Source organism: Halichoeres trimaculatus, unplaced genomic scaffold (genome assembly GCF_033239565.1).
Source record: "Halichoeres trimaculatus isolate MK-OKI-2021-1 unplaced genomic scaffold, fHalTri1.1 fHalTri1_scaffold_21, whole genome shotgun sequence".
Classification (NCBI taxonomy): Eukaryota; Metazoa; Chordata; class Actinopteri; order Labriformes; family Labridae; genus Halichoeres; species Halichoeres trimaculatus.
Genome location: NW_027437199.1, coordinates 3,136,867 through 3,156,617, shown reverse-complemented (window position 1 = coordinate 3,156,617; position 19,751 = coordinate 3,136,867). Strand labels below are relative to the sequence as shown.

Genomic DNA, 19,751 nt, shown 5'->3' with positions numbered 1-19,751 from the left:
AGTGTGTGTGGATTTTTACCGTTCACTTCCCCAAACGTTGGTGGTCTGACATTTTGTCTGGATTTGGCTCCTTATCTCACCAGTTTTTGAATGGAAATTAAAGCTTTGTAGATTTAGAGGAGTGGTATGCGAGGTTTAGCATCTCCTTTTTTTGTTACCATCCAAATAAATCCATGAAACATTTCCTGTCTGACATTTTATCTGCATTTGTTCCTTTTCTGGTCACCTTTCAAAGGAAAAGGAATAGTTCACAGTTTTATCATGGCAGTATGTGAGGTGTTTGGTTCCCTTTTCTTTCACTTTCCAAATAAATCCATGAACACTTCCTGTTTTATCTACAGTTTGGTCCTTTCTTCTTTATCTTTCCACAGAGGTTTAAGAAAAATGAGGTGGCAGCAGATATCTAGGATCAGACACAGGATCCTGGTTTCAAGAGGAGACAGGAAGGCAGGAAATGCAGCACTACGATCGAGGTTACATCTCTGAACAAGATGCTTTAAGAATGTATCATAAAAGTGCAGTAATATTTATATAAGCTCCTTTTATTATTTCAAAATTCTTTAACATCGCTTCAATATCAGGAGATTTTCTTCTAACGCAGACGAGCCTTTGTGTTCGAAACGTTTCCACGTCCCTGCAGATTAATTCGAAGTATGTCTGAGTGAACTTTTGATGGTTTTATCTTCTTTGACTTCTTCTCCCTGCATCATCTCAGACTAACCCCGCTGCAGTGTGAATCCACTCACGACGCTCTGCAGCACGCTCATCCCCTACGACTGATTGTCTTAATAATAATGCAGCATTGTTTTGTTGGCCTGCGCCTTCCCTCCGCTCCCTGACAGCTCTCGCTGCCCTGAATGTTAATGGCTTTTATCGTACTCGGCTGCAGGGAAATGATGTCAAACTGACGCCGTAATGGCCGCTGAATAGACTGCAGCGCTTATCGTGGCGGGCCGTCTGACAGCCCGAGCGAGATATCTGCCTCTCGTGTGCTGCAGGATTTTGTGGGCGGCAGATGGACCAGAGCAGAGTGTGTAAATGGATCAATACCGTGGTAATGGATATGTCTCTGGCTGCTTGGCACTGTGTGTGTGTGTGTGTGTGTGTGTGTGTGTGTGTGTGTGTGTCACCTGTGGCCGTGTGCTGCTGCCAGGCTGTAGGAGTTCATGTCTCCCAGCGGGGCCGAGGAGATCCCGTTCCGACACATGGTCCCGATCATGGGGTCGGCTCCTCGCTCCAACAACAAACTCACCAACTCAAAGTTACCTGAGCAGGAACATACAGTTTATATAATTAACATAAAACATTATGTACTATGTTATATACCTTATATAATAAGCTTAGCATTTTACATTTTCTACCATGTAAAACACATCCTGTGTAATTTAAATGACCTGAAGAGTAATACATATCAAAGGTGGGGTCTAAAAAAATAAGACGTCTACTTTTGCAGAAACAATTCAGCTCAATCCTCTCTTACAGGGGTCTGTACATGTGTGTCAGTGTCTGTGTCTGCCTCAAACCCCCTCCTCTGCCTGGATGTTGATGTTTTGGTTATTTCAGGACATTTCTGGGCAAAGAGTAGGGGCAGTTACCTCAGCCAGTGTGTCAAATATCTGTGATTAGTTTGTGCTAACATGTCAAGTCAGGTACACGGCTCTTGAGTCTCTTCCACATAGAAACTTGATGCTACAGGTGGTTGCTGGGCTGGTGGGTGCATTCCAATAGTCATAGTTGGAGGCTGTGGGTGTGTGCTGCCGCTGGCACTGAGCCAAGGAGGAGGAGCCCAGTTTGAATCTGTGTTTACTGACAAGTAGCAAAAATTCCTGCATACCCTTCCTTTAAAGTCTTTGAATTAGTTATTTTCTACCATGTTATAGCCAGTATTTGCAGTGTTAGATTGATTTTTTTTATTGCGACGGCCTGCTTTCTCTAGATAGTTTTCTAAACCCCAAACAGAAAAATGTATAAAACTCCAAACATAGTATATATATATATATATATATATATATATATATATATATATATATATATATATATATATATATATATATATATATATATATTGATCTTCATTTTGAAAAAGCTGTAAGATTAGCTTTTAAAAAATAATTTGAAAAATATGCAGGAATTAAAAGAAAAATATATGCAAAAATATCAAAATTTTGCAGTCCGTAAAAAAAAAAATTTGGATTTTTTTTCCAAAGCTAACCAGTAAAAAAAAAAAAAAAAAAAAAAAAGTAAACTTGCAATAACCTTGAAAAATATCCTCAGTGAGAAAACCAAAAATTCCTTTTATTTACATTGTTTTAAAGCTACAAGGAGCCCCTGCAAAGGATTCAAAAGGGCCACATGAGGCTCCAGGGCCACAGGTTGAAGACCCTTGGTCTTGACTCTTGAGCCAGGTTATGACAAACTGAAGGCCTCTCCTGTACATGTGCATCAAAGGTCACCTGAGTTTTGACGCTGCAGCATTTCCAAACTTTGCTGCACTTTTTATCACAGCAATAAAGATTTTAAAGTTAAGTGTTAAAATTATTACTTATGCAGTAAAAGAGGCAAAGTGGCGCAGGCTGTTGAAGAAAAACTAAAAACAAACATGAAAACTCTAAAAAAGTGTATAAATCTGATGGCTTCAGCTCTAAAATCTGATCTCCTCCACCGTGCCAAACATTTACAGAACATTAACTACAACACATTTAGATTAAAAGGATCTTTAAACACCTCAATACCCGCCAGATACCCTCAATATGCTGCTTATTAAAGATTAATTGGAACGTAACACGAGTCCCTTATCCCTCATTCTTGATTTTATTCGGCTGTAAAGTTAACGTGACAGTAAAATAAAACAGGAGGGAGTCGGAGTGAAGGAGCCTGAAGCTGCATAAAAACTCTCATTTATCCCTTTTCATTAAGAAAATTAGTTCAGGGATTGTGCTCTTTGCTCCTTGACGTTGGAGGTTAATGTTGTGTTTATCAGGAAAAGCAGATGCACCTTAAATATCCACGACTGTGTGTGAATTCACATTTCGTATTTAAAGTTAACAGACTCGTGAGAAGCCGCCGTCCTGACTCTCAGACTGTAATTGAAAGTGATGAATTAGTTATATGATTAAAGCAGAGTAAGAGCGCCTTCAGGTGAGCTCAAAAACCAGCCGTGAGAAGACGAATCTCTCCAACGGCGTGTTAAAAATGAGAATCCTGAGGTGAAACATGCGTGTTTTCTTATCTGAGCCGCTCGTGTGTGATTACCTGCAGCAGCAGCCAGCTGGAGCGGCGTCTCCGTGTAGTTCTCCGCCCCATCCTGCAGGGCGCCCTCCACATTCGCTCTGTTATCCAGCAACAACTGTGGAGGAGGAGGGAGAGGATGGAGGGAGAATGAGGCGAGGGGGAGACGTGTTACTTTCTGTCTTGGCAGCAGGAAAAGCCTCAACTGTTGGAAAGCTACACCACCTCAATTAGAGGTTGTCCTAGCTGTGGACAGCAAACACTCCTCGCTGCTCTTCCTCATTAGGCTCTGTCTGGGGTTGGGTGGGGGGGGGGTATTGTTGGTGTCCCTCTCTGACCCTCCAAAAACTCTGATAGTGTTGTTGGGGATTAATTATTGAGGAATCCTGAGGGTGACGTTGTTCATCAAGCTTCCAGCCAGTGTCGGCCTGAGCAGTAGCTACAGCAGCTCAATGAATAATGGATCCACATGGAGGAAGACACTGGGACATGATGGCGGCCCTGCAGCTGTTTACTGAGCCCCTGAACCTGGACCAGTCTCTGGACTCTGACAGAAGAGCCTGAGTGACTTATCTATACATGTGCAGAACGAAAACAAAGCAAAATAAAACTTAATCTGTAAAATCTGCCACACGAACATGTTACTGCCACACCAGAAAGAGCGTGTAGGGTTCAGCTTTAGGTGATTTAAGGTCACAGAAAAGTTTTCAACACAAAAAAACATGAACAAAGCAAAACTGTAAGATGTGGATGCGGATATACTAGATTTTTTAACAGGCAATTTTTTTAAATTGTAAATTTATGAGACAGTCATAATTTTTTGTTGTTGATGTTGTTGTGACCTAATTCGCATAAATTTACGACTATAATCTTCATAATCTGGGATTATAGTGTTGTAAATTGATCTTAAATCCCCCTAAAAAAATTTTTTTCTTGTATTTTACCAACTGTTTTTAATAAATTTAATAGAAAGAGTCCCATACTTGAATCCCATGGATGCACATTTTTTTTGCAGTTTATTTTATTTTATTTTTTTTATCCCAAATTTAAAAGAGGCAGAGAAATACATTAAGTCATTTTTTGCTCTAAATTTTAGTGTAATATTTATTAAAGTTAGGGTCTAAAGGGTTTTCCTAATAAAAAAAAAAGAGTCAACTTCACAGGAATAATCCTGCTCAGTCGTCTCCTCTGGGACTCTAAACGTGTGTCAGTGTCTGTGTCGGCCTCAAACCCCCTTCTCTGCCTGGATGTTGATGTTTTGGTTGTTTCAGGATGTTTCTGGGCAGGGAGTAAGTGTGGTTACCTCAGCCAATGTGTCAAATACATGTGATTAGCTTGTGCTAACATGCTAAGTGTCTCCCCACAGAAAAGTAATGCTACAGGTGGTTGCTGGGTCAGAGGCTGTGGGTGTACGCTGTCACACATTTTTTCCTGAAAGTTTAATATTTTTTAATAGTAAAATTAAAGAGAGACAGAGTAATGAATTTACAGTCATTTATTTTGGAACTTTAATTTCAATTTAATTTTAAATTTCAACTTAAATCTCATATGTTAACCTTTTTTTCTTGTAATAGAACAACTTTTTTCTCATAGTTAATAAAAAGGCTGAAGGTTTAAATCTTTTACAAAAATCCTTGAATATCCCATTATTGATTTTCATGTTCCTCTCATAATGATAAAGTGTAATGACATTGATTTAAGACTCTATCTTATTTATCTATCTTTATCTTGAAAATCTTATAATATATATGAATCTTTTCAGTATTTTTTTTTGCAGTTGAAATACTTTTTATTTTAAAGTCAAGAAAAGGTTTAAAATATTTTCTCTTGCAGCATTATCTTCCAAAAATTTACAACTGTTATCTTAAAAATATATGAATTTATTCCTTTATTAAAAAAAAAATAAAGACAGGATTTTGCACCTTTGAAAATAAAATAAAATAAAATAATCATAAATTAAATTAAATTAAATTAAATTAAATTAAATTAAATTAAATTAAATTAAATTAAATTAAATTAAACTAAATTAAATTAAATTGAATTAAATTAATAAATTAATAAATTGTGCTTAAACTTTTTTTTTTCTGTATCCAGAATGTGACCTCAACCCATCGTTTCATTTCTAGGTTGCATCTTCATCAAACCAAAAAACTATGACATTTTTCAAATTATCTGTCATTTAGAAAAAAATTCCTAAAAAAAACAACAAAAAAAAACAAGTATTCACAGATCAGCCAAAACACTGTGACCAATCACAGGCCGGGAAATTTGGTGAGTTGAAGCAACAGAAATGGATGAGTGTGAAGATAAAAGCGACTTCAACGTGACCCAAACTGAGGACTTGGTCGGAGCTCTTGTGCAGTTTTTTTCAGGTCTGCACGGGTCAGTGACTGACCGAAGTGGTTCACCAGAGAACTGGTGACAAGATAATGGACTGCCAAGACTCAGTGATGTGTTCAGAGAGCAAAGGCTGACCCGTGAGTCCAAACCGGACTTCAAAACAAAGGAAGTGTCAAGCCAATCACATGTCTTTATGCTACTGGACATGAGTTCATCGTGTTTAGGCTGATTGGTGTAGATCAGGACCAATATTAGAGTTTATATCGTTTATTTTCTGGCGTGGCAGAAACAGGTTTCAGATCTTATCCTCTAAGATCATCAGAGCACAGCTACAGGAGGATAAAGAGGGAGAAATCAAAAATGACATGTGGAGTTATTATTGTTGTTATTATTATGAGGCACCATAATAATAATCATCAGCATCAAATCCTCATTATGGCACAAAGGTCAGGGTTAGGGCCACAGGTTAATGTGTGTACAGGTCATAAACGTCACTACCTGCACGACAGGGACGTGTCCGTGTAACACGGCGAAAGTGAGAGGCGTCCCCTGGCGCGTTTCAGGATAAACTGAGGGGTGCTTGTTTACTGTGCTTGGCACCTGGGAAGTCATAGGTGAAGTTCAGGGAGAGAGATATATATACAGCCATTAACATTCACAGCTCAGGAGGGGGAGGCAGGGGGAGGGAGGAGCGAGAAGCAGCAGCAGGAGGAAGAGGAGGAGGAGGAGGAGTGTAAGCGAAGTGAGGGCGGGATGGCAGAGGGACATTTTCCTCTTTGAGTTTCACAGAAAAACTGGAGTCCTGAAACCTCTCGACTCAATCCTCACGCTCTACCCGGGCACGGCTGTCTGACCGCGCTCTATCTACTCTCCTTTCTCTTCACAGGGGGATGAAACCAGAGGGGAAACACAAGACTGGCACAGACTACACACACGGTGGAGATGGGTGGTGCTGACTCATGAACAAAGCAGCGTCAGGGAGGAATTAAAACACAGCCCAGCGTCGTCCTGTGATTTCTAAAGTGGCTTTATCTCCGCCTAAATTATAGAAATGATTCCTAAATGTCGCCTGGAGGAGGCCTCTTTTCCAACAGACGCTTAATGTAATGTCACATTTCATTAGCGCTCTGATGCAAACAACAGTGGGACTGTTAGTGTTTCCGTGTTCGCAGCGATGAATAATAAATGGGTTTATAATACGAGGCAGTTTGAGCAGGAGGAGAGGGCATCGCTGACTGAAACAGCTGAAAATATCCTCACTCTGGAGTTTAACTAAATGTTTCCCGATGTTTTATCAGTGATGGAGAAGTTTCTCAGAAAGACTTTTTCTCCCTGCAGATATTTAAAGTTTGAAACGCCGAGGTTTGGAAACTTCTGTGTTCAATCACAAACTGAGCGGGTTGTTTTATTGGGTCATTACCCACAGGCTGTGTTCAGAGGAAGTTGATAAATGATTAAAAAATGATGTTTTCAGAAGCACACGGCTAAAGATATCTTCATTACATGATTATTACAGTGAGATCCAAACATAATGTTGGCGTAGAGACTATAGCGTAACCAATCAAACATCACTTAACTTATTGTAACAATACGTAACACATGGGTAACGTAACTTAACATAATGTAGCATGACCTTAGACTACCACCAAAACTGCTCCCCCTGGTGGCTGGCTGCAGTATAGGTCAAAAATCCATCTCCCCAGTCATTCCAGATGGGCTGTGGTCAAACTTAAAGAAATTAATACACCTGGTAGAAATGTTTCTCACGTCTGATTGTTGTGGTGATTTGAAGATATCATTTGGCTGTCTTGTGTTTAAATCCTTTTTTTTTTTGAAAAGTTTTGTTTTCATTATTTAGACGAGGTTAAAAATGAGGTTTAACCTCACTTTTAACGATGATTGACAGCTGACGTTCTTGTGTATTTTTTCGGGAATTGTAAAATACGTCAGGAGGTAGAGTCAAGAAGTGATTAGACTCTTAAAAGAAAAAAAATAATTATTATTTTTGTCATCTGGCTCCACTCAGATTCACTCAGAATCCCTCACAGTCTCAACTGCGCAGACTCTGGCTGCCAATATCTGCGTCTGTGACGGGGGAATTTTGGCTTCAAAAACGCACAATGATAATTCTCGTCATCTTTGTATTTGGAGTGGATCGTTACTTTGTGTGGATCATTTGTTGGTCATGGACACCAAACTTTTTGTGGCTTAGTGATATTTTTACTACTTTTTCTCCTGTGTTTGTCTGGAGATCCTACATGTAACCATGGCTGCATTGTTTACATGTGAACTCAGCTGTTAGCAGCCTATAGCATGTCAATGCTAACTGGCGCTAGGCCTGATGTCTTCCCACAAGGTGAGGAGAAGGAGGTGCTAAGGAGCTAAGAAGTGACGACATGGACCTGTCCTTCCATCCATCGTTATTGGGAACGTAAGATCTATCTCCAATAAGATGGACGAGCTAGCTGTGCCAACCCAGCAACAGAGGGAATACCAGAGGGCAGAGCAGCATCATGCTATTTACAGACATGGCTAACAGAGCTAACACCAGACACCAACCATTGGAAGAGCTTCACCTGCTGTGAGCAGACAGGATCCAGGAGACAGAGACTGAACAGACTGCTGAAGAAGCTCAGTCCTGGACCCTGTGGAGGTGGAGGCTGGCTGACTGGACAATGATGGACAAGATGTCAGCATCTATTTTCTTATGGAGCTTTTTGCACTTTCTATACACGTTCTTACTTGTGTTTTCTTGATTGCTGCTGTGACTCCAACTTCGTTATACTTGTTACAACTACAATAAAGTTCTATTCTCTTCTATTCTATATCAATAAAATGAAGAGTGAGGTTACGTTAGCTCTGATTGGTCGATGACTGGCAGGACGTAACCAGGATTCACTAACGTTACACATTACAGACACGTCTCAGAGCACCAGGCTGCCGATAGCACTACATAAAGCCAGCTACTGTAGTGGCTACAGTCTTTTGTTGCCTCTACGGTCTGATAGTGCATAAAAAGTTTGACGTGTGTCGAGTTTTATGACGTCAAATAATAAAAAAACAATAAAACCTTTTAGTTTCTCGTCTGCTTCCAATAAGCCTTAGAGATACATGAGATACAAAAAAATAACACAAAGAAAACCTGAGCGCAGTCGAAAACTGTGTGGCTCCTACACCTACAGACACCTTGGTGTTATTTAACTCCTACACCTGTAACACCTGCGACCACTTTAGCTTGCATCCCATGATGCTGCAGTGACCTCTAGTGGCACAGTTCAAAATAAAGACAACAGTAAACAACTAAACTACTTACAAACTGACAGTGTTTACTTGTTGTCACTTTAGCCTACAGATACGTCAGAGCACCGGGCTGCCGATAGCGCTACATATAGCCACCTGCTACAACGTTAGCTTGATGTCACGTTTCAAACTGTTACCTCAGCGGGTTGTATCCAGTAAAAAGTTGTCTTAAACAAAGAAAATTTGTTTCAATCTGATTTTGATTTAATCCCAAAACAAACACACGCCTCACTGAAAGAAATTTATGACAGTGGGCGGAGACTCCGGGCCACAAGGTGGCGAGGGAGAGCAATCAAAACAGATCCTCCTCACAGCATCTTTAAGGTTAACATAGGGATGAGATAGGGGTTGGGTAACTCAACTTATCGTTGAATAAATACAGATTTAGAGAGACTTAAATACCCAATTATCTGTCAAGAAAACGTGAAAACAATTTATGCGCTTTTTACATTTTTAAGAGAAAAATTCTTTAGTTTTCCAAGTTACACCTGATGTTTAAAGGTGATGAAAAAACAGTTTATTAGTCCCAAAACAAATGTCACATAATGTGAAGTAACACAGAAAGTCTGTCAAACCTCAGCGCTTAAAGTTTAGAGTTCAGTTAGAAAGACTGATGGAAATACTGAACTAATCCTTTAATTCTTCATCGATCAGATTAAACCCTGAGACACTTTGTTCAGGTAACTCTTTGTTTCAAAGTCAACACACCTCGACTACAAACAGGCTGTGAACCACAGGAGGGATCAGTGGACAGTGAGGTCACAGTGATGGAGGAGGGTCAATGAAGCGTTTGTTTCATCACTAAAGAAAGAGCAGCTCCACGAACAGACAGCGCAGACACATCAGGGTTCATCACCAGCACCAACAGATCAGTTTCAGAAAGAGCAGTAAAGTTCATGCTGGATGCAGAGTCTGTGGAGCCAGTTACACCGAGTGCACGGCAGAAACGCATTATCCATGTGGTGTAAAGCAAACTGCATTTAGAGGCGATGGGCGGATTATTATTCTGCTCCCGCGCTCAGACAAACTATCATTGTTACTATGCAAATGATGCTCGTTCATCGCTTATCGGTGCACTCGGTGTAATGAGCTGCCAGGAGAACAGAGGGCATGCCGGCAGCAGGTGAGACGATGAAGACAGAAAGAGGGAGGAGAGAGCAACACACATCGTTTTCACTGATACACAACAACAACAGCAACAGCAACAAAATGTAAATGAACACTTTCAACAAACATGTGGAATAATAAACCTGATGCTTCGTCCTGAGCACTGACCTCGCTGTTGATGTCTGCTCCGGCGTCCAGCAGCATCTGGACCATGGCCTCATCGCCGCGGACGCAGGCGTACATGAGCGGGGTCATTCCCTGTGGGAGGGGAAAGAAGAGAGGAAGGTTAGAGCGGGTATCGATTTCTGCAGAGAACTTCAGCAGGAGAGGAGAGTTTCTCCGAAGACGATCCACAAAGTCAGTTTTTCTCTGATCAGATCTCAGTTTTACAGCTGCTCAAGTTTGTTCCTCCTGCTGCTGATAACTTTATGCCTCGTAATTTTTCACTTCCAAAGTTTTGATGATTGGTCATGTGACTCAGACTACAGGCGTCATTCTGTCCCTCTGGTGCCGCCATAGCAGCTTTCCATGTTTTAAAGCTCCATAAAAACCCTGAACTTTCTCCTCCTGGTGTTTTGGAAAACCCTTCTTTCAGCTTCTGTTTCAGCTGCCGTCCCTTTCCTCTGATTGGCCAGCTATGGGCAGACCATGGTGTTTGAGGCCCCGTCCCTTAAACATAAGCTCTGTTTCTAACAAGTGGTTCAATTCGGTTTGTCTCAGTATGACACACATTTTAGCCCCGTTTCCATCAAGCAGTCCGGTTTCGATCAGTACAGTTTGTTACAGGCCTTGTCCTTTTTGCGTTCCCACAGCCAACTGCGCCCCCTCCTGGTAGGGGGCGTGTAAGCTGGATGCCAATAGCTGCATCAGTTACATGAAAGCGTGACACCATAGCAGCACGACACAGTTTACCCTACTAATAAATCCAACGAAGAAGAAAAATGTGACACAAAGAGCAAAAATGGAAGACATCCAGTATTTAAGGAAAAATCTTGGGGTATTCTTTCAATTTTTTTTTTTAATTTTGCAAATTTTCCGAATAAAAAGATAAAATATTGCCATTTTTTGGAATGTAAAAAAATGTGATTTTTTCAAAATTTTTGGAAATAGCATTTTTTTCAGTTATGCAAATTTTTGAAATTTCAAAAAAAAAAATTAAAAAAAATTGCGAACTTAAGCAAATATTTTGAAACTTCAACAGATTATTGAAATTCTTTGCAAATTTTGAAAATTTGAGACAAAAAAAGTTTTTCAAATTTTAGCAAATGTTTTTAAATATCAACAGATTTTTGATTTTTTTTGCGATTTGTTTTTAAATTCCAAAGTTTTTGCAATTGAAAATATAATTATTCAATTTTTGAAATGGCATTTTTTTCAGTTTAGCAAATTTTTGAGATAAAAAAAATGAAAATTTGGAAGCTTTAGCAAATGTTTTGAAATTTCAACAGATTATTGAAGTTCTTAGCAAATTTTCTAAATTTAAGAAAGAATTTTTGAAACTTTAGTAAAAAAATTTAAGTTTTTTTTAAAATTTTTTTTTGCATTTTTTAAAATTCCAATATTCAATTTTTGAAATTTCCATTATTTTTTTTTTTTTTTTACAAATTTCTGAAAATGTGTTTTTTAATTATGCAATAATATTTTGAATAAGAACTGAATTTTTTCCAAATTTTAGCAAATTTTTTGAAATTTCAACAGATTTTTCAAAATTTTTTGCAGATTTATTTTAAATTTCAAAGTTTTTGCAAACCTAAAAATATTATTTTTTAATTGTTGAAATAGTTTTTTATAAGACAAATTTCTGAAAATCTAATTTAAAAAAATGCAATTTTATTTTAAGAACAAAAAACCAAGACATCACATGTGTTACTGTTGCATAAATTAAAAAATAAATAAATAATGAAAAAAATTCAAAATGATTCACTTGATTTTCAACCACATATAGAATTTTTTCACTTCATTGTCGTCACAACTTAATTGTGAGAATAAAGTTGATTTTGTGTCTCCAGAAAGATTTTAGTCCAGGTGAGCTGAAGCTAAATCGCTCTGATGAAAGCAAAGGTTGCAGACCCCTGGTCCACAGTGTCATGAATCAGGTAAAAGATCCTCATGTGATGGTGTCAGAATTTTAAGTGAAGATCCTGTGAGGCTTAAAACTCTGCTCGTTCAGTCTGAAAATGACAACCCGGCAGAGCAGAATAGCCTCTCTTTAAGGCCTGATGAGTAAAAGAAAATGTCACAGACTCACACTGACGTGTCTGACAATCTCAGAAAGTCAGGTCCTGCTCTGACTCATGAGTTCACCTCATTTCACCTCAGCATCAGTGGAAACGTTCAGTTCGATGATAAGAGCTCAGCTGGCTCGCTTTGAGCTTGAGGCGGACGCAGCTTAAACTTTAAAGGAAGCTGGGTAACGTTCAGCGAGTCGTTGTTTGGGCGAGAGAATCCCTTTAGGGTGAGATGAAACTCAGCGTCAGGGTCCTGCTGCATCTTCAGAGGAAAAACAAACTCCTCTGAGGATGTTTCCTCTGATAGGACGTGTGTTTGCTGCTACGTGTGTGAACAATCACTCCACTGAAGTGCCGTCCTGGCCTTAATTTGTTTCTGTTGACTTCCACACCTACAGAAATGAAGTGTGCTGAAGTGTGCTCGAGCGTGCTGATTCATTTTGGTGTATTCTTTGCTCCTTCCTCCTGACTGTGCCGAGGAAAGTGTTGATTTCTGTGCAATCAGCAGAACCCTTAAGAGACCATTAGCATGTGTATGAGGAGCTCACCAGCAGCTGTGCTCGTTAGCGCACAAGGAAACCTACAGGAAATCATTTAGTCTGCAACTCTGCCTTTACATAACGCGCTTTCTGTCATGACCAGCTCTGCAGTGTGTGAGTTCACATGTGTAAATATAGCTCTCCTTATCAGTCGGAGAGTTTCCAGAAGTTTCCTGCAGGTTTAATTTCACCTGATGCACCTTTAACTTCTTTGAAATAACTGAGTTTTAAAGGTGGGCTGTGAAACTCTTAACTTCTTCTATTTCCTGCGTGACACGGCGAGCACACAGCGCTCTTATGAGCCTGACACGCCCACGCACATTATGCTCCGAGCTGCTGGGTGAAGTGTGAAAGCAGGAGAAATATCACAAAAGGTGATTTTTCTACATTTGTCAGACTCTTTCAGGCGGAGAGGGAGCAGGATTCAATCGTTTGTCTGATCCGGGCCGTTACTCCCAACAAAGGCCTTTAACGGCGAAGACATCCCTTTGTGGTGATTCATCCTCAAACACTTCCTGCTCCACTTAATAAGCAGAGATCTGCGGAGAGACAGACGGAGCATCTTTACGGTTATCGAGATGACTCTGAATTCCTCACAGTGGTTATGACACAAGCACAGATTTTTATTTTATGGCTCCTTTAACGCGCTCTGGTCCCGTTTAGCCTCTTTTACTGGAGGATAAAAAGCCAGCGTGCTGGGTTTGTTATTTACGGGAGCAGAGAGGAGGCGAAGCGTCAATCAATACAAATGTTTAAACCTGTGAGGAGCTGTAAATACTGGGAACCAGTTCCTGTCAGGCCCAGTCAAATAAACCAGTAAAACAGAGGAATGGAGGATGATATAATACCTGCATGTTTGGTCAAATAAAACTTTACCTCCTTCGTTTTAAAGACCACTGAACTGAACTGATTTTACCTGACTTTCTATCAAGTTTTTTCCATTTTTTCAATTTAATTTCAATTGCAATTCTACAATATTTATGATTTTGGCCATTTTTTGTTTGCTTTTTCAACACCAGACCATGTGAAAAAAATTAATTCATGATGTCTACATACCATATCATTTTCCCATAGAATGCACATCACATGCATAAGAGAAACATTTCGCCCCCTGCTGGAGAAAAGTGGTAACTTTTTTTTCCAATCATGTTTATAAACAATGACTGAAATGAAGAATTTGAATCTGAAAAAACAAAAAATGATTTTTTGGCAAAGAATCCCAATTTCAATAGAGCCAAAAAATAATTCCTGACATATTGATTTTTGATTTTTTTCTCCAACCCCTAGAATAGCACATCTCATTGTATTATTAATAACCTAATTATTAATAATATCAATCATAACAACTTGTGACGCAAAATATAACAATGTATCATACCAAACTGTAATGTTATGTATAATGTATTGAAATGTATTGTATTATTTATTGTCTCAAATAACTTCAAACATAATGTATCAGATATGAATCGCAACACACTAGATCCCAAGATGTTGGATTCTTATGTATCGTTTTCTTGTTGACTGCATCGTCTCTTTACATATTGTTTTGATACTTTTTGTGTCTTATTGTAACTTTTTTGAAGGGTTTTCGTATCAAATACGGACTACAATGTATCAGATCCCAAATTGTAGGATTGTAATTTTCTTGCTTACAGTATTGTTTTGTTATGTATCGTATCTTATTTTAACTCTTTAGATTCTTCAAATAATGAGGTACAGTATCTAAACACATCCTAAAGAAATGTATCGTTTTGTGCCCTTGCATATTGTGTTACACTGTATCAAGTGCTGAAATGTGATTTAAATAATTAATCTAATTAATTACAGTATTTGTGATTAATTACAGTATTTGTAATTAATTAATCGAATTAATCGCATTTTTATCTCATATCTGCTGAAGGTCCCAAAACAAAGAATTTGGATTCTAGGAGATTAGTGCTTCACTAATCAAATGAAAAAGAAAAGATTTGTAAATCTAGTTACAAATAATTGTGTTTTTGTCAACTGCCCTGTCTTCATTTTTTTTGTAAATAAAGTTGGCGTTCAAAGGCCCTGGCAAAAATTTGCGAGCCTCACTCGCAATCGTCATGTTTGGTTTGATTAGCGGTGCATGTGTGAAGTGACGTGCCACTGCCATGCACGGGTCGTTAAACTGGCCAACATTAAAATATCCATGTGCTATAATTAATCTTGGGTTCATTTTTGAAAACACTATAAACAACAAAATTAAACGATACAGAAGAAAAAAAAAGCTGTGAGGATATTTTTTCATCCAAGAGTTTTTGATTCAACTTGATTATGATCATCTTTCTGACGGCAGCAGACAATCAGTTTTCACTATTAGGGCCCCTAGCAGCACGAGGAATGATCCTCTTTCCTATTTATTGATAAAAACAGGATCAAAAATAATGTAGAAACTCGGATACACTAAAGAGTCTGCTGCTCAAAGAGCTGAAAGATTCAGTCATGAAGGTTAAAAATTCAAAAGCATCAAAACTTAATCTGATCCTTGGGTTAAATACTTTATCCGTCACTGTTATTTCTGCTGAAGGTGATCTTATTTGGAGGGGAAGGTTGATGCTAATAGCTGCTACTTTAATAAAATGAAAGCAAATATTTACTTCCTTAACCCGCCTCACCCAAGGACTCGAAGAAATCCACATTTTAAATGAATCTCTGAAAAGCTGCATCATGACAGAGGAGCTGTGTGTGAGTCATGAGGAGCAGCGCGGTGCTCAGCGTGTGTGTGAACAGGACACACTGCCAGGTAATACTTCACAAGTCAGTGTGTTTAACTCTCCACTACTGCTGCGTGGGTGTGTGAAGTGAATGCTGCATACTGTAAATGTAGGAGTGTGTGTGTGTGTGTGTGAGGCGTCAGACCTGCTCGCTCATGCTGTTGATGCCGTCGGGACCCAGCAGGTTCACCGCCTGCTTCACCAGATCCGTGCGTCCACAGTTCAGCATCCTGAAGCCCAGGTCCTGCAGGAACTTGGCTTCTGTGGAGGCCGCGTCCAGTTTCCTGGTGGCACAGAAACAATCCTCCGCTCTGCGGGAAGAAAAAGGAGATCCATGACCAACATTTCTCTGCACAATGAAGGAGGCAGCTGACGTCCCATCTTTCTGCACAGGGAGCAGGATTTTTCTGTGTTTCAAGAGGTTACACTGCAAAAAACTGAAATCTTATCAAGTGTTTTTGTCTTATTTTAAATAAAAAGTGTCATTTTATACTCGATATGAGCCACATTCACCTGATCAGTCCAGAAAAATGTCTTGTTTTCAGTTATTAAAGAAAAAAAATGAGGTCTGAATTGCTGTAACAAGTAAAAAATCTGCCAATGGACAAGAAAAAAAATCTTGAAAATTTGCTTGAAATTTGAATAATGTCTTAATTAGTGCTGTCAGGCGATTAAAAAAAATATTCTAATTAATTACAGGATTTGTGATTAATTAATCGAATTAATCGCATTTTAATCTAATATCGGCTGAAGGTCCCATATTATGCAAAAATCACTTTATCAAGTCTTTTAGTGAAATTTGTGGGTCTTTGTCTTTCCCACCAGCCCACAAAATGTGATATTTAACCAAACCTGTTCTTAGTAGAGCTTGTGAATGTAAAATCCTGACCTAAAACGAGCTGTTTGGATTTTGGGGATTTGCCGACGTCAGCGATTCCCTTTTTCAACTAATCAGGAGCAAGTATGACCTGATTGGTCCACCGGAGCAGATACTTCCCTCCCCGCTGCAGAAGAGAGCCATCACTGCTCTGTTTTTGGCTGTAAACAGCCACATAGTTCCATGCTCAAGCTTCCCATCTCGGAAGAAGACAGACTAAGTGTCTAGAGTTCATTTATCAGGAAATGTTCCAGCTACACTCAGTAAAACTGAGCATGTGTGTGCTAGTCACTTCACGGCCGACTGCTTTTCCAACTTTGGACAGTCCAACAGAGGGCTAGCCAATAGACTGGTCCTGAATCCAGGCGCATTACCAACCATCCTCCAACAAACCTGGGACCCTGGAAATGTGAGTGTTTTAAATGCTGTGTGCTGTGGAGCAGATGGAAGAGCTTTTCCTCAGTGTCCCCCCTGTCTCTGTGTTAGCTTCAGGATGCTAACTCTAGCTGCAGTTAGCCTGTTGTTTTAGCCTGTAATGTTACGGTAAACGAGCTTCTCTGTTTTCTAAACATTGTGCACTCGGAGCTCGTGGCGCCGCTCTCAGTGACGTGGAAGAGCGGGGCGGTATCAGCGGTGGCTCATTTACATATGAAGGCCACGCCCACTAAATCAGAGCGTTCTGAACAGAGGGGCTATGAGAGCCTGGAAACAATGCTGCTGTGCTTGATTTATTGGCTTTTTGGACCAAAACATGTTACTACCATTTCATGAAGACATCAATGATCCAGATCAAACTGCAGAAAAGGAGCAGAGTATGAGACCTTTATGAGAGAAGACGACAGCGATCATGGAGAGGATCAAAGGTTGGACAGCCAAGATGAACATGATCAAAGAACATACGTTTTGTCTGTTTTTTGGATCAAAAACAGGAAGAGAGACATGTTACAGAATTCAGACCTCATTTTAGTCTTTAAATAACTTGAAACTAGACATTTTTCTGGACTGCTCGGGTGAATAAGACAAAAACATTTGATGAGATTTCATTTTTTGCAGTGTAAAAAGTTGTTTTTCTTTGCAGATCGACTCCTGCTGCTCCTGTACTTTCTTCAACTCCTAAAGCAGCTTTTCTCCAGGTGAAGCTTTCGCTGTGACTCATTATTACCCACTCATGTCTCCTGAAAAGCTCCTTAATCCGAGCTGCGAGCAGCTGTCACAGCTGAAACTTCAGCAGGGTCAGAGAGGAGCTTTTCTTGATGTTGGTCCAATGTTATTTGACAACTTATCCAACATACGTAGAGAGTTTACTGACGTTCACACCTGTGAGTGTTATATTTGAAATGTGATAGGACTCTTCACCTTCTGTCACCGACAGGAAATTACTGACTGAGCTGCTCTGTGAGCAGAGGAGGAGGAAGGAACAGAGGAAGAGGAGAGTGAGAAAAACCAAGGCAGGGAGAGTAGAAGCAAAGACCACCCTGATGACCCTGATAAAATCAGACACAGCGTAAAAGGAGAAGAAAGTCTTACTTTATCTGTCTGGGTTCGCAGTCCACGCCGGGGAGCAGCAGCCTCGCCGCCTGCCTCACGTCATCACTGTCCACCGAGAAGCTTCGCCGATGCTCCGTGTGTGCGACCGCCACTCTGATCCACTCCATGAGAGGGGGCAGTACCAGGAACGGCCTGCAGGGGGAGACAAAGACGTATCAGCTCCGATTTAACACTCCTCAAAAAAAATTCATCCGTCTGACAGGCTGTTTGAACTTTTCCTTCCTGATTGAGTGATTGATCGACTGATAGGATCCAACATTTCTACCAAAGCTGAGCCTGATTCGACAGCTTTCCGTGTTTTTTTTGAAAATATTTTCGCTGGTTTGAAGTGGGAGTGAGCTCCATCGGGAGCACCCAGGATTTAAAAACACTTAAAGAAGGATCTGCTGACAGTTTGGGGTTTGTGATGTGAGGTGGCTGTCAATCAAATCTGATCAAAGAAGTCCTGATGAAGGAGAAACGCTGAGTTCAGCTTTTATATGTGCAGCCCTGAGATGTTTATTGACTTTAAATGTAAACATAAATGTATTTTGTATAAATAAAAGCACATAAACACACATCAAATCTAATACCCCAGGTTTGAAACGTACTCCGTGCTTCTCTCCTCAGTGCATAAATCACCAAATACAGAGACGCTGATCCAACACAGACACAAACTTTCCTACTTGACTTACACCCCGCTGATAACAGAAGAGGCAGCTTCATGAAATCAATATTCAGAATTTATTACTCGAATAATCCAAAACAGAAAGAGATCTCGCCGCTGCAGCCTCGGTAAATACGGTTATTACCTCCTTTAATCAAAATCAGTGATGGCGACTGCCCGTCTGACACGTTCATATTTCATCATTTATTTTCAGGAACGCCGTGTGGGACGGCGAATAGACTCTAATCACATAACCTGTAAATCACTCCTCTCCCTCTCACACACACACACACACACACAAACACACACAGACGTTTATGTTCATCTGTTGGTTATTTATCTCGTCACACGATGCAACAGCAGCAAAATCTTATTCATCAGATGTTTAACCACAGCACACGATGAGAATCAGCTGTGTTATACTGTGAGTGATTAACATCTGGACTAAGTTTAAGTTAATTTCCTGTTTGTTTTTCTATAGCTTTTAATACAGTATTCCCTGGTTCCATTTGTTTTGGCTCTTTTCGAGCCTTTTAATGGTATTTTAATTATGATTTATGTTTTAATTTTTTTTTTTTGTATTCTACATAAAGTGTTTCTTTTGTCCTATCTTAGCCATGTATTATTTTTTATTTTATCTTATATTTTATCTTATATTTTATCTTTTATTTTTTATCTTTTATTTTATCTAATCTTATTAAAATGTTTTTATTATTTTTTTTATTTCATTTATTTATTATTTAATTTAATTTTATTTAATTTAATTTTATTTGATTTAATTTTATTTATTTTTTTTTATTTTATTTTATTTTATTTATTTATTATATTGTATTTTATTGTATTTTATTTTATTTTACTTTTTATTTTATTTTGTTTTGTTTTAAACAGGACAAGAAACAGACAGACAAAATGATTAAAAACCCTAAGTGTTAGCCCTGCTAGCTCGCTAGTGTAAGCTATGTACAGGCTGATATGGCCCAACATGAAGGAAACACATCATTTAGCTTTGAAAAGCTGTCTCTTTTTGCCTAATATCCTAATGAAATATACTTTTTGTTACCTTGTGCTCTTGTATTTTTTATCTTATTTATTATTTAGTTACAGTTTGTATTTTACCTTCACTAACTTAAAAAAGAGGATTTTATCTGCTTACTGTCAGTCATATGCTAGCAAATAGTTAATTAATCAGCTACATGCATT

At 39.1% G+C, this 19,751-nt stretch overlaps 1 protein-coding gene across 3 annotated transcripts in view; it reads right to left on the bottom strand.

The window, feature by feature from the left end:
- LOC141810651 (ankyrin repeat- and BTB/POZ domain-containing protein 3-A) overlaps positions 1 to 19,751 on the bottom strand; it is a 271,335-nt gene that overhangs the window by 14,171 nt on the left and 237,413 nt on the right. For 2 of the 3 annotated variants that reach the window (XM_074698379.1, XM_074698380.1), the window contains exons 4-9: positions 17,885 to 18,037; positions 15,626 to 15,791; positions 10,144 to 10,233; positions 6,067 to 6,168; positions 3,253 to 3,346; positions 1,131 to 1,266 (exon numbers count right to left, since the gene is read on the bottom strand). In XM_074698379.1, coding sequence (XP_074554480.1) covers positions 1,131 to 1,266; positions 3,253 to 3,346; positions 6,067 to 6,168; positions 10,144 to 10,233; positions 15,626 to 15,791; positions 17,885 to 18,037 — 741 coding nt within the window. The remainder of the gene's footprint in view (positions 1 to 1,130; positions 1,267 to 3,252; positions 3,347 to 6,066; positions 6,169 to 10,143; positions 10,234 to 15,625; positions 15,792 to 17,884; positions 18,038 to 19,751) is intronic. The other variant, XM_074698381.1, reaches the window with a different exon arrangement.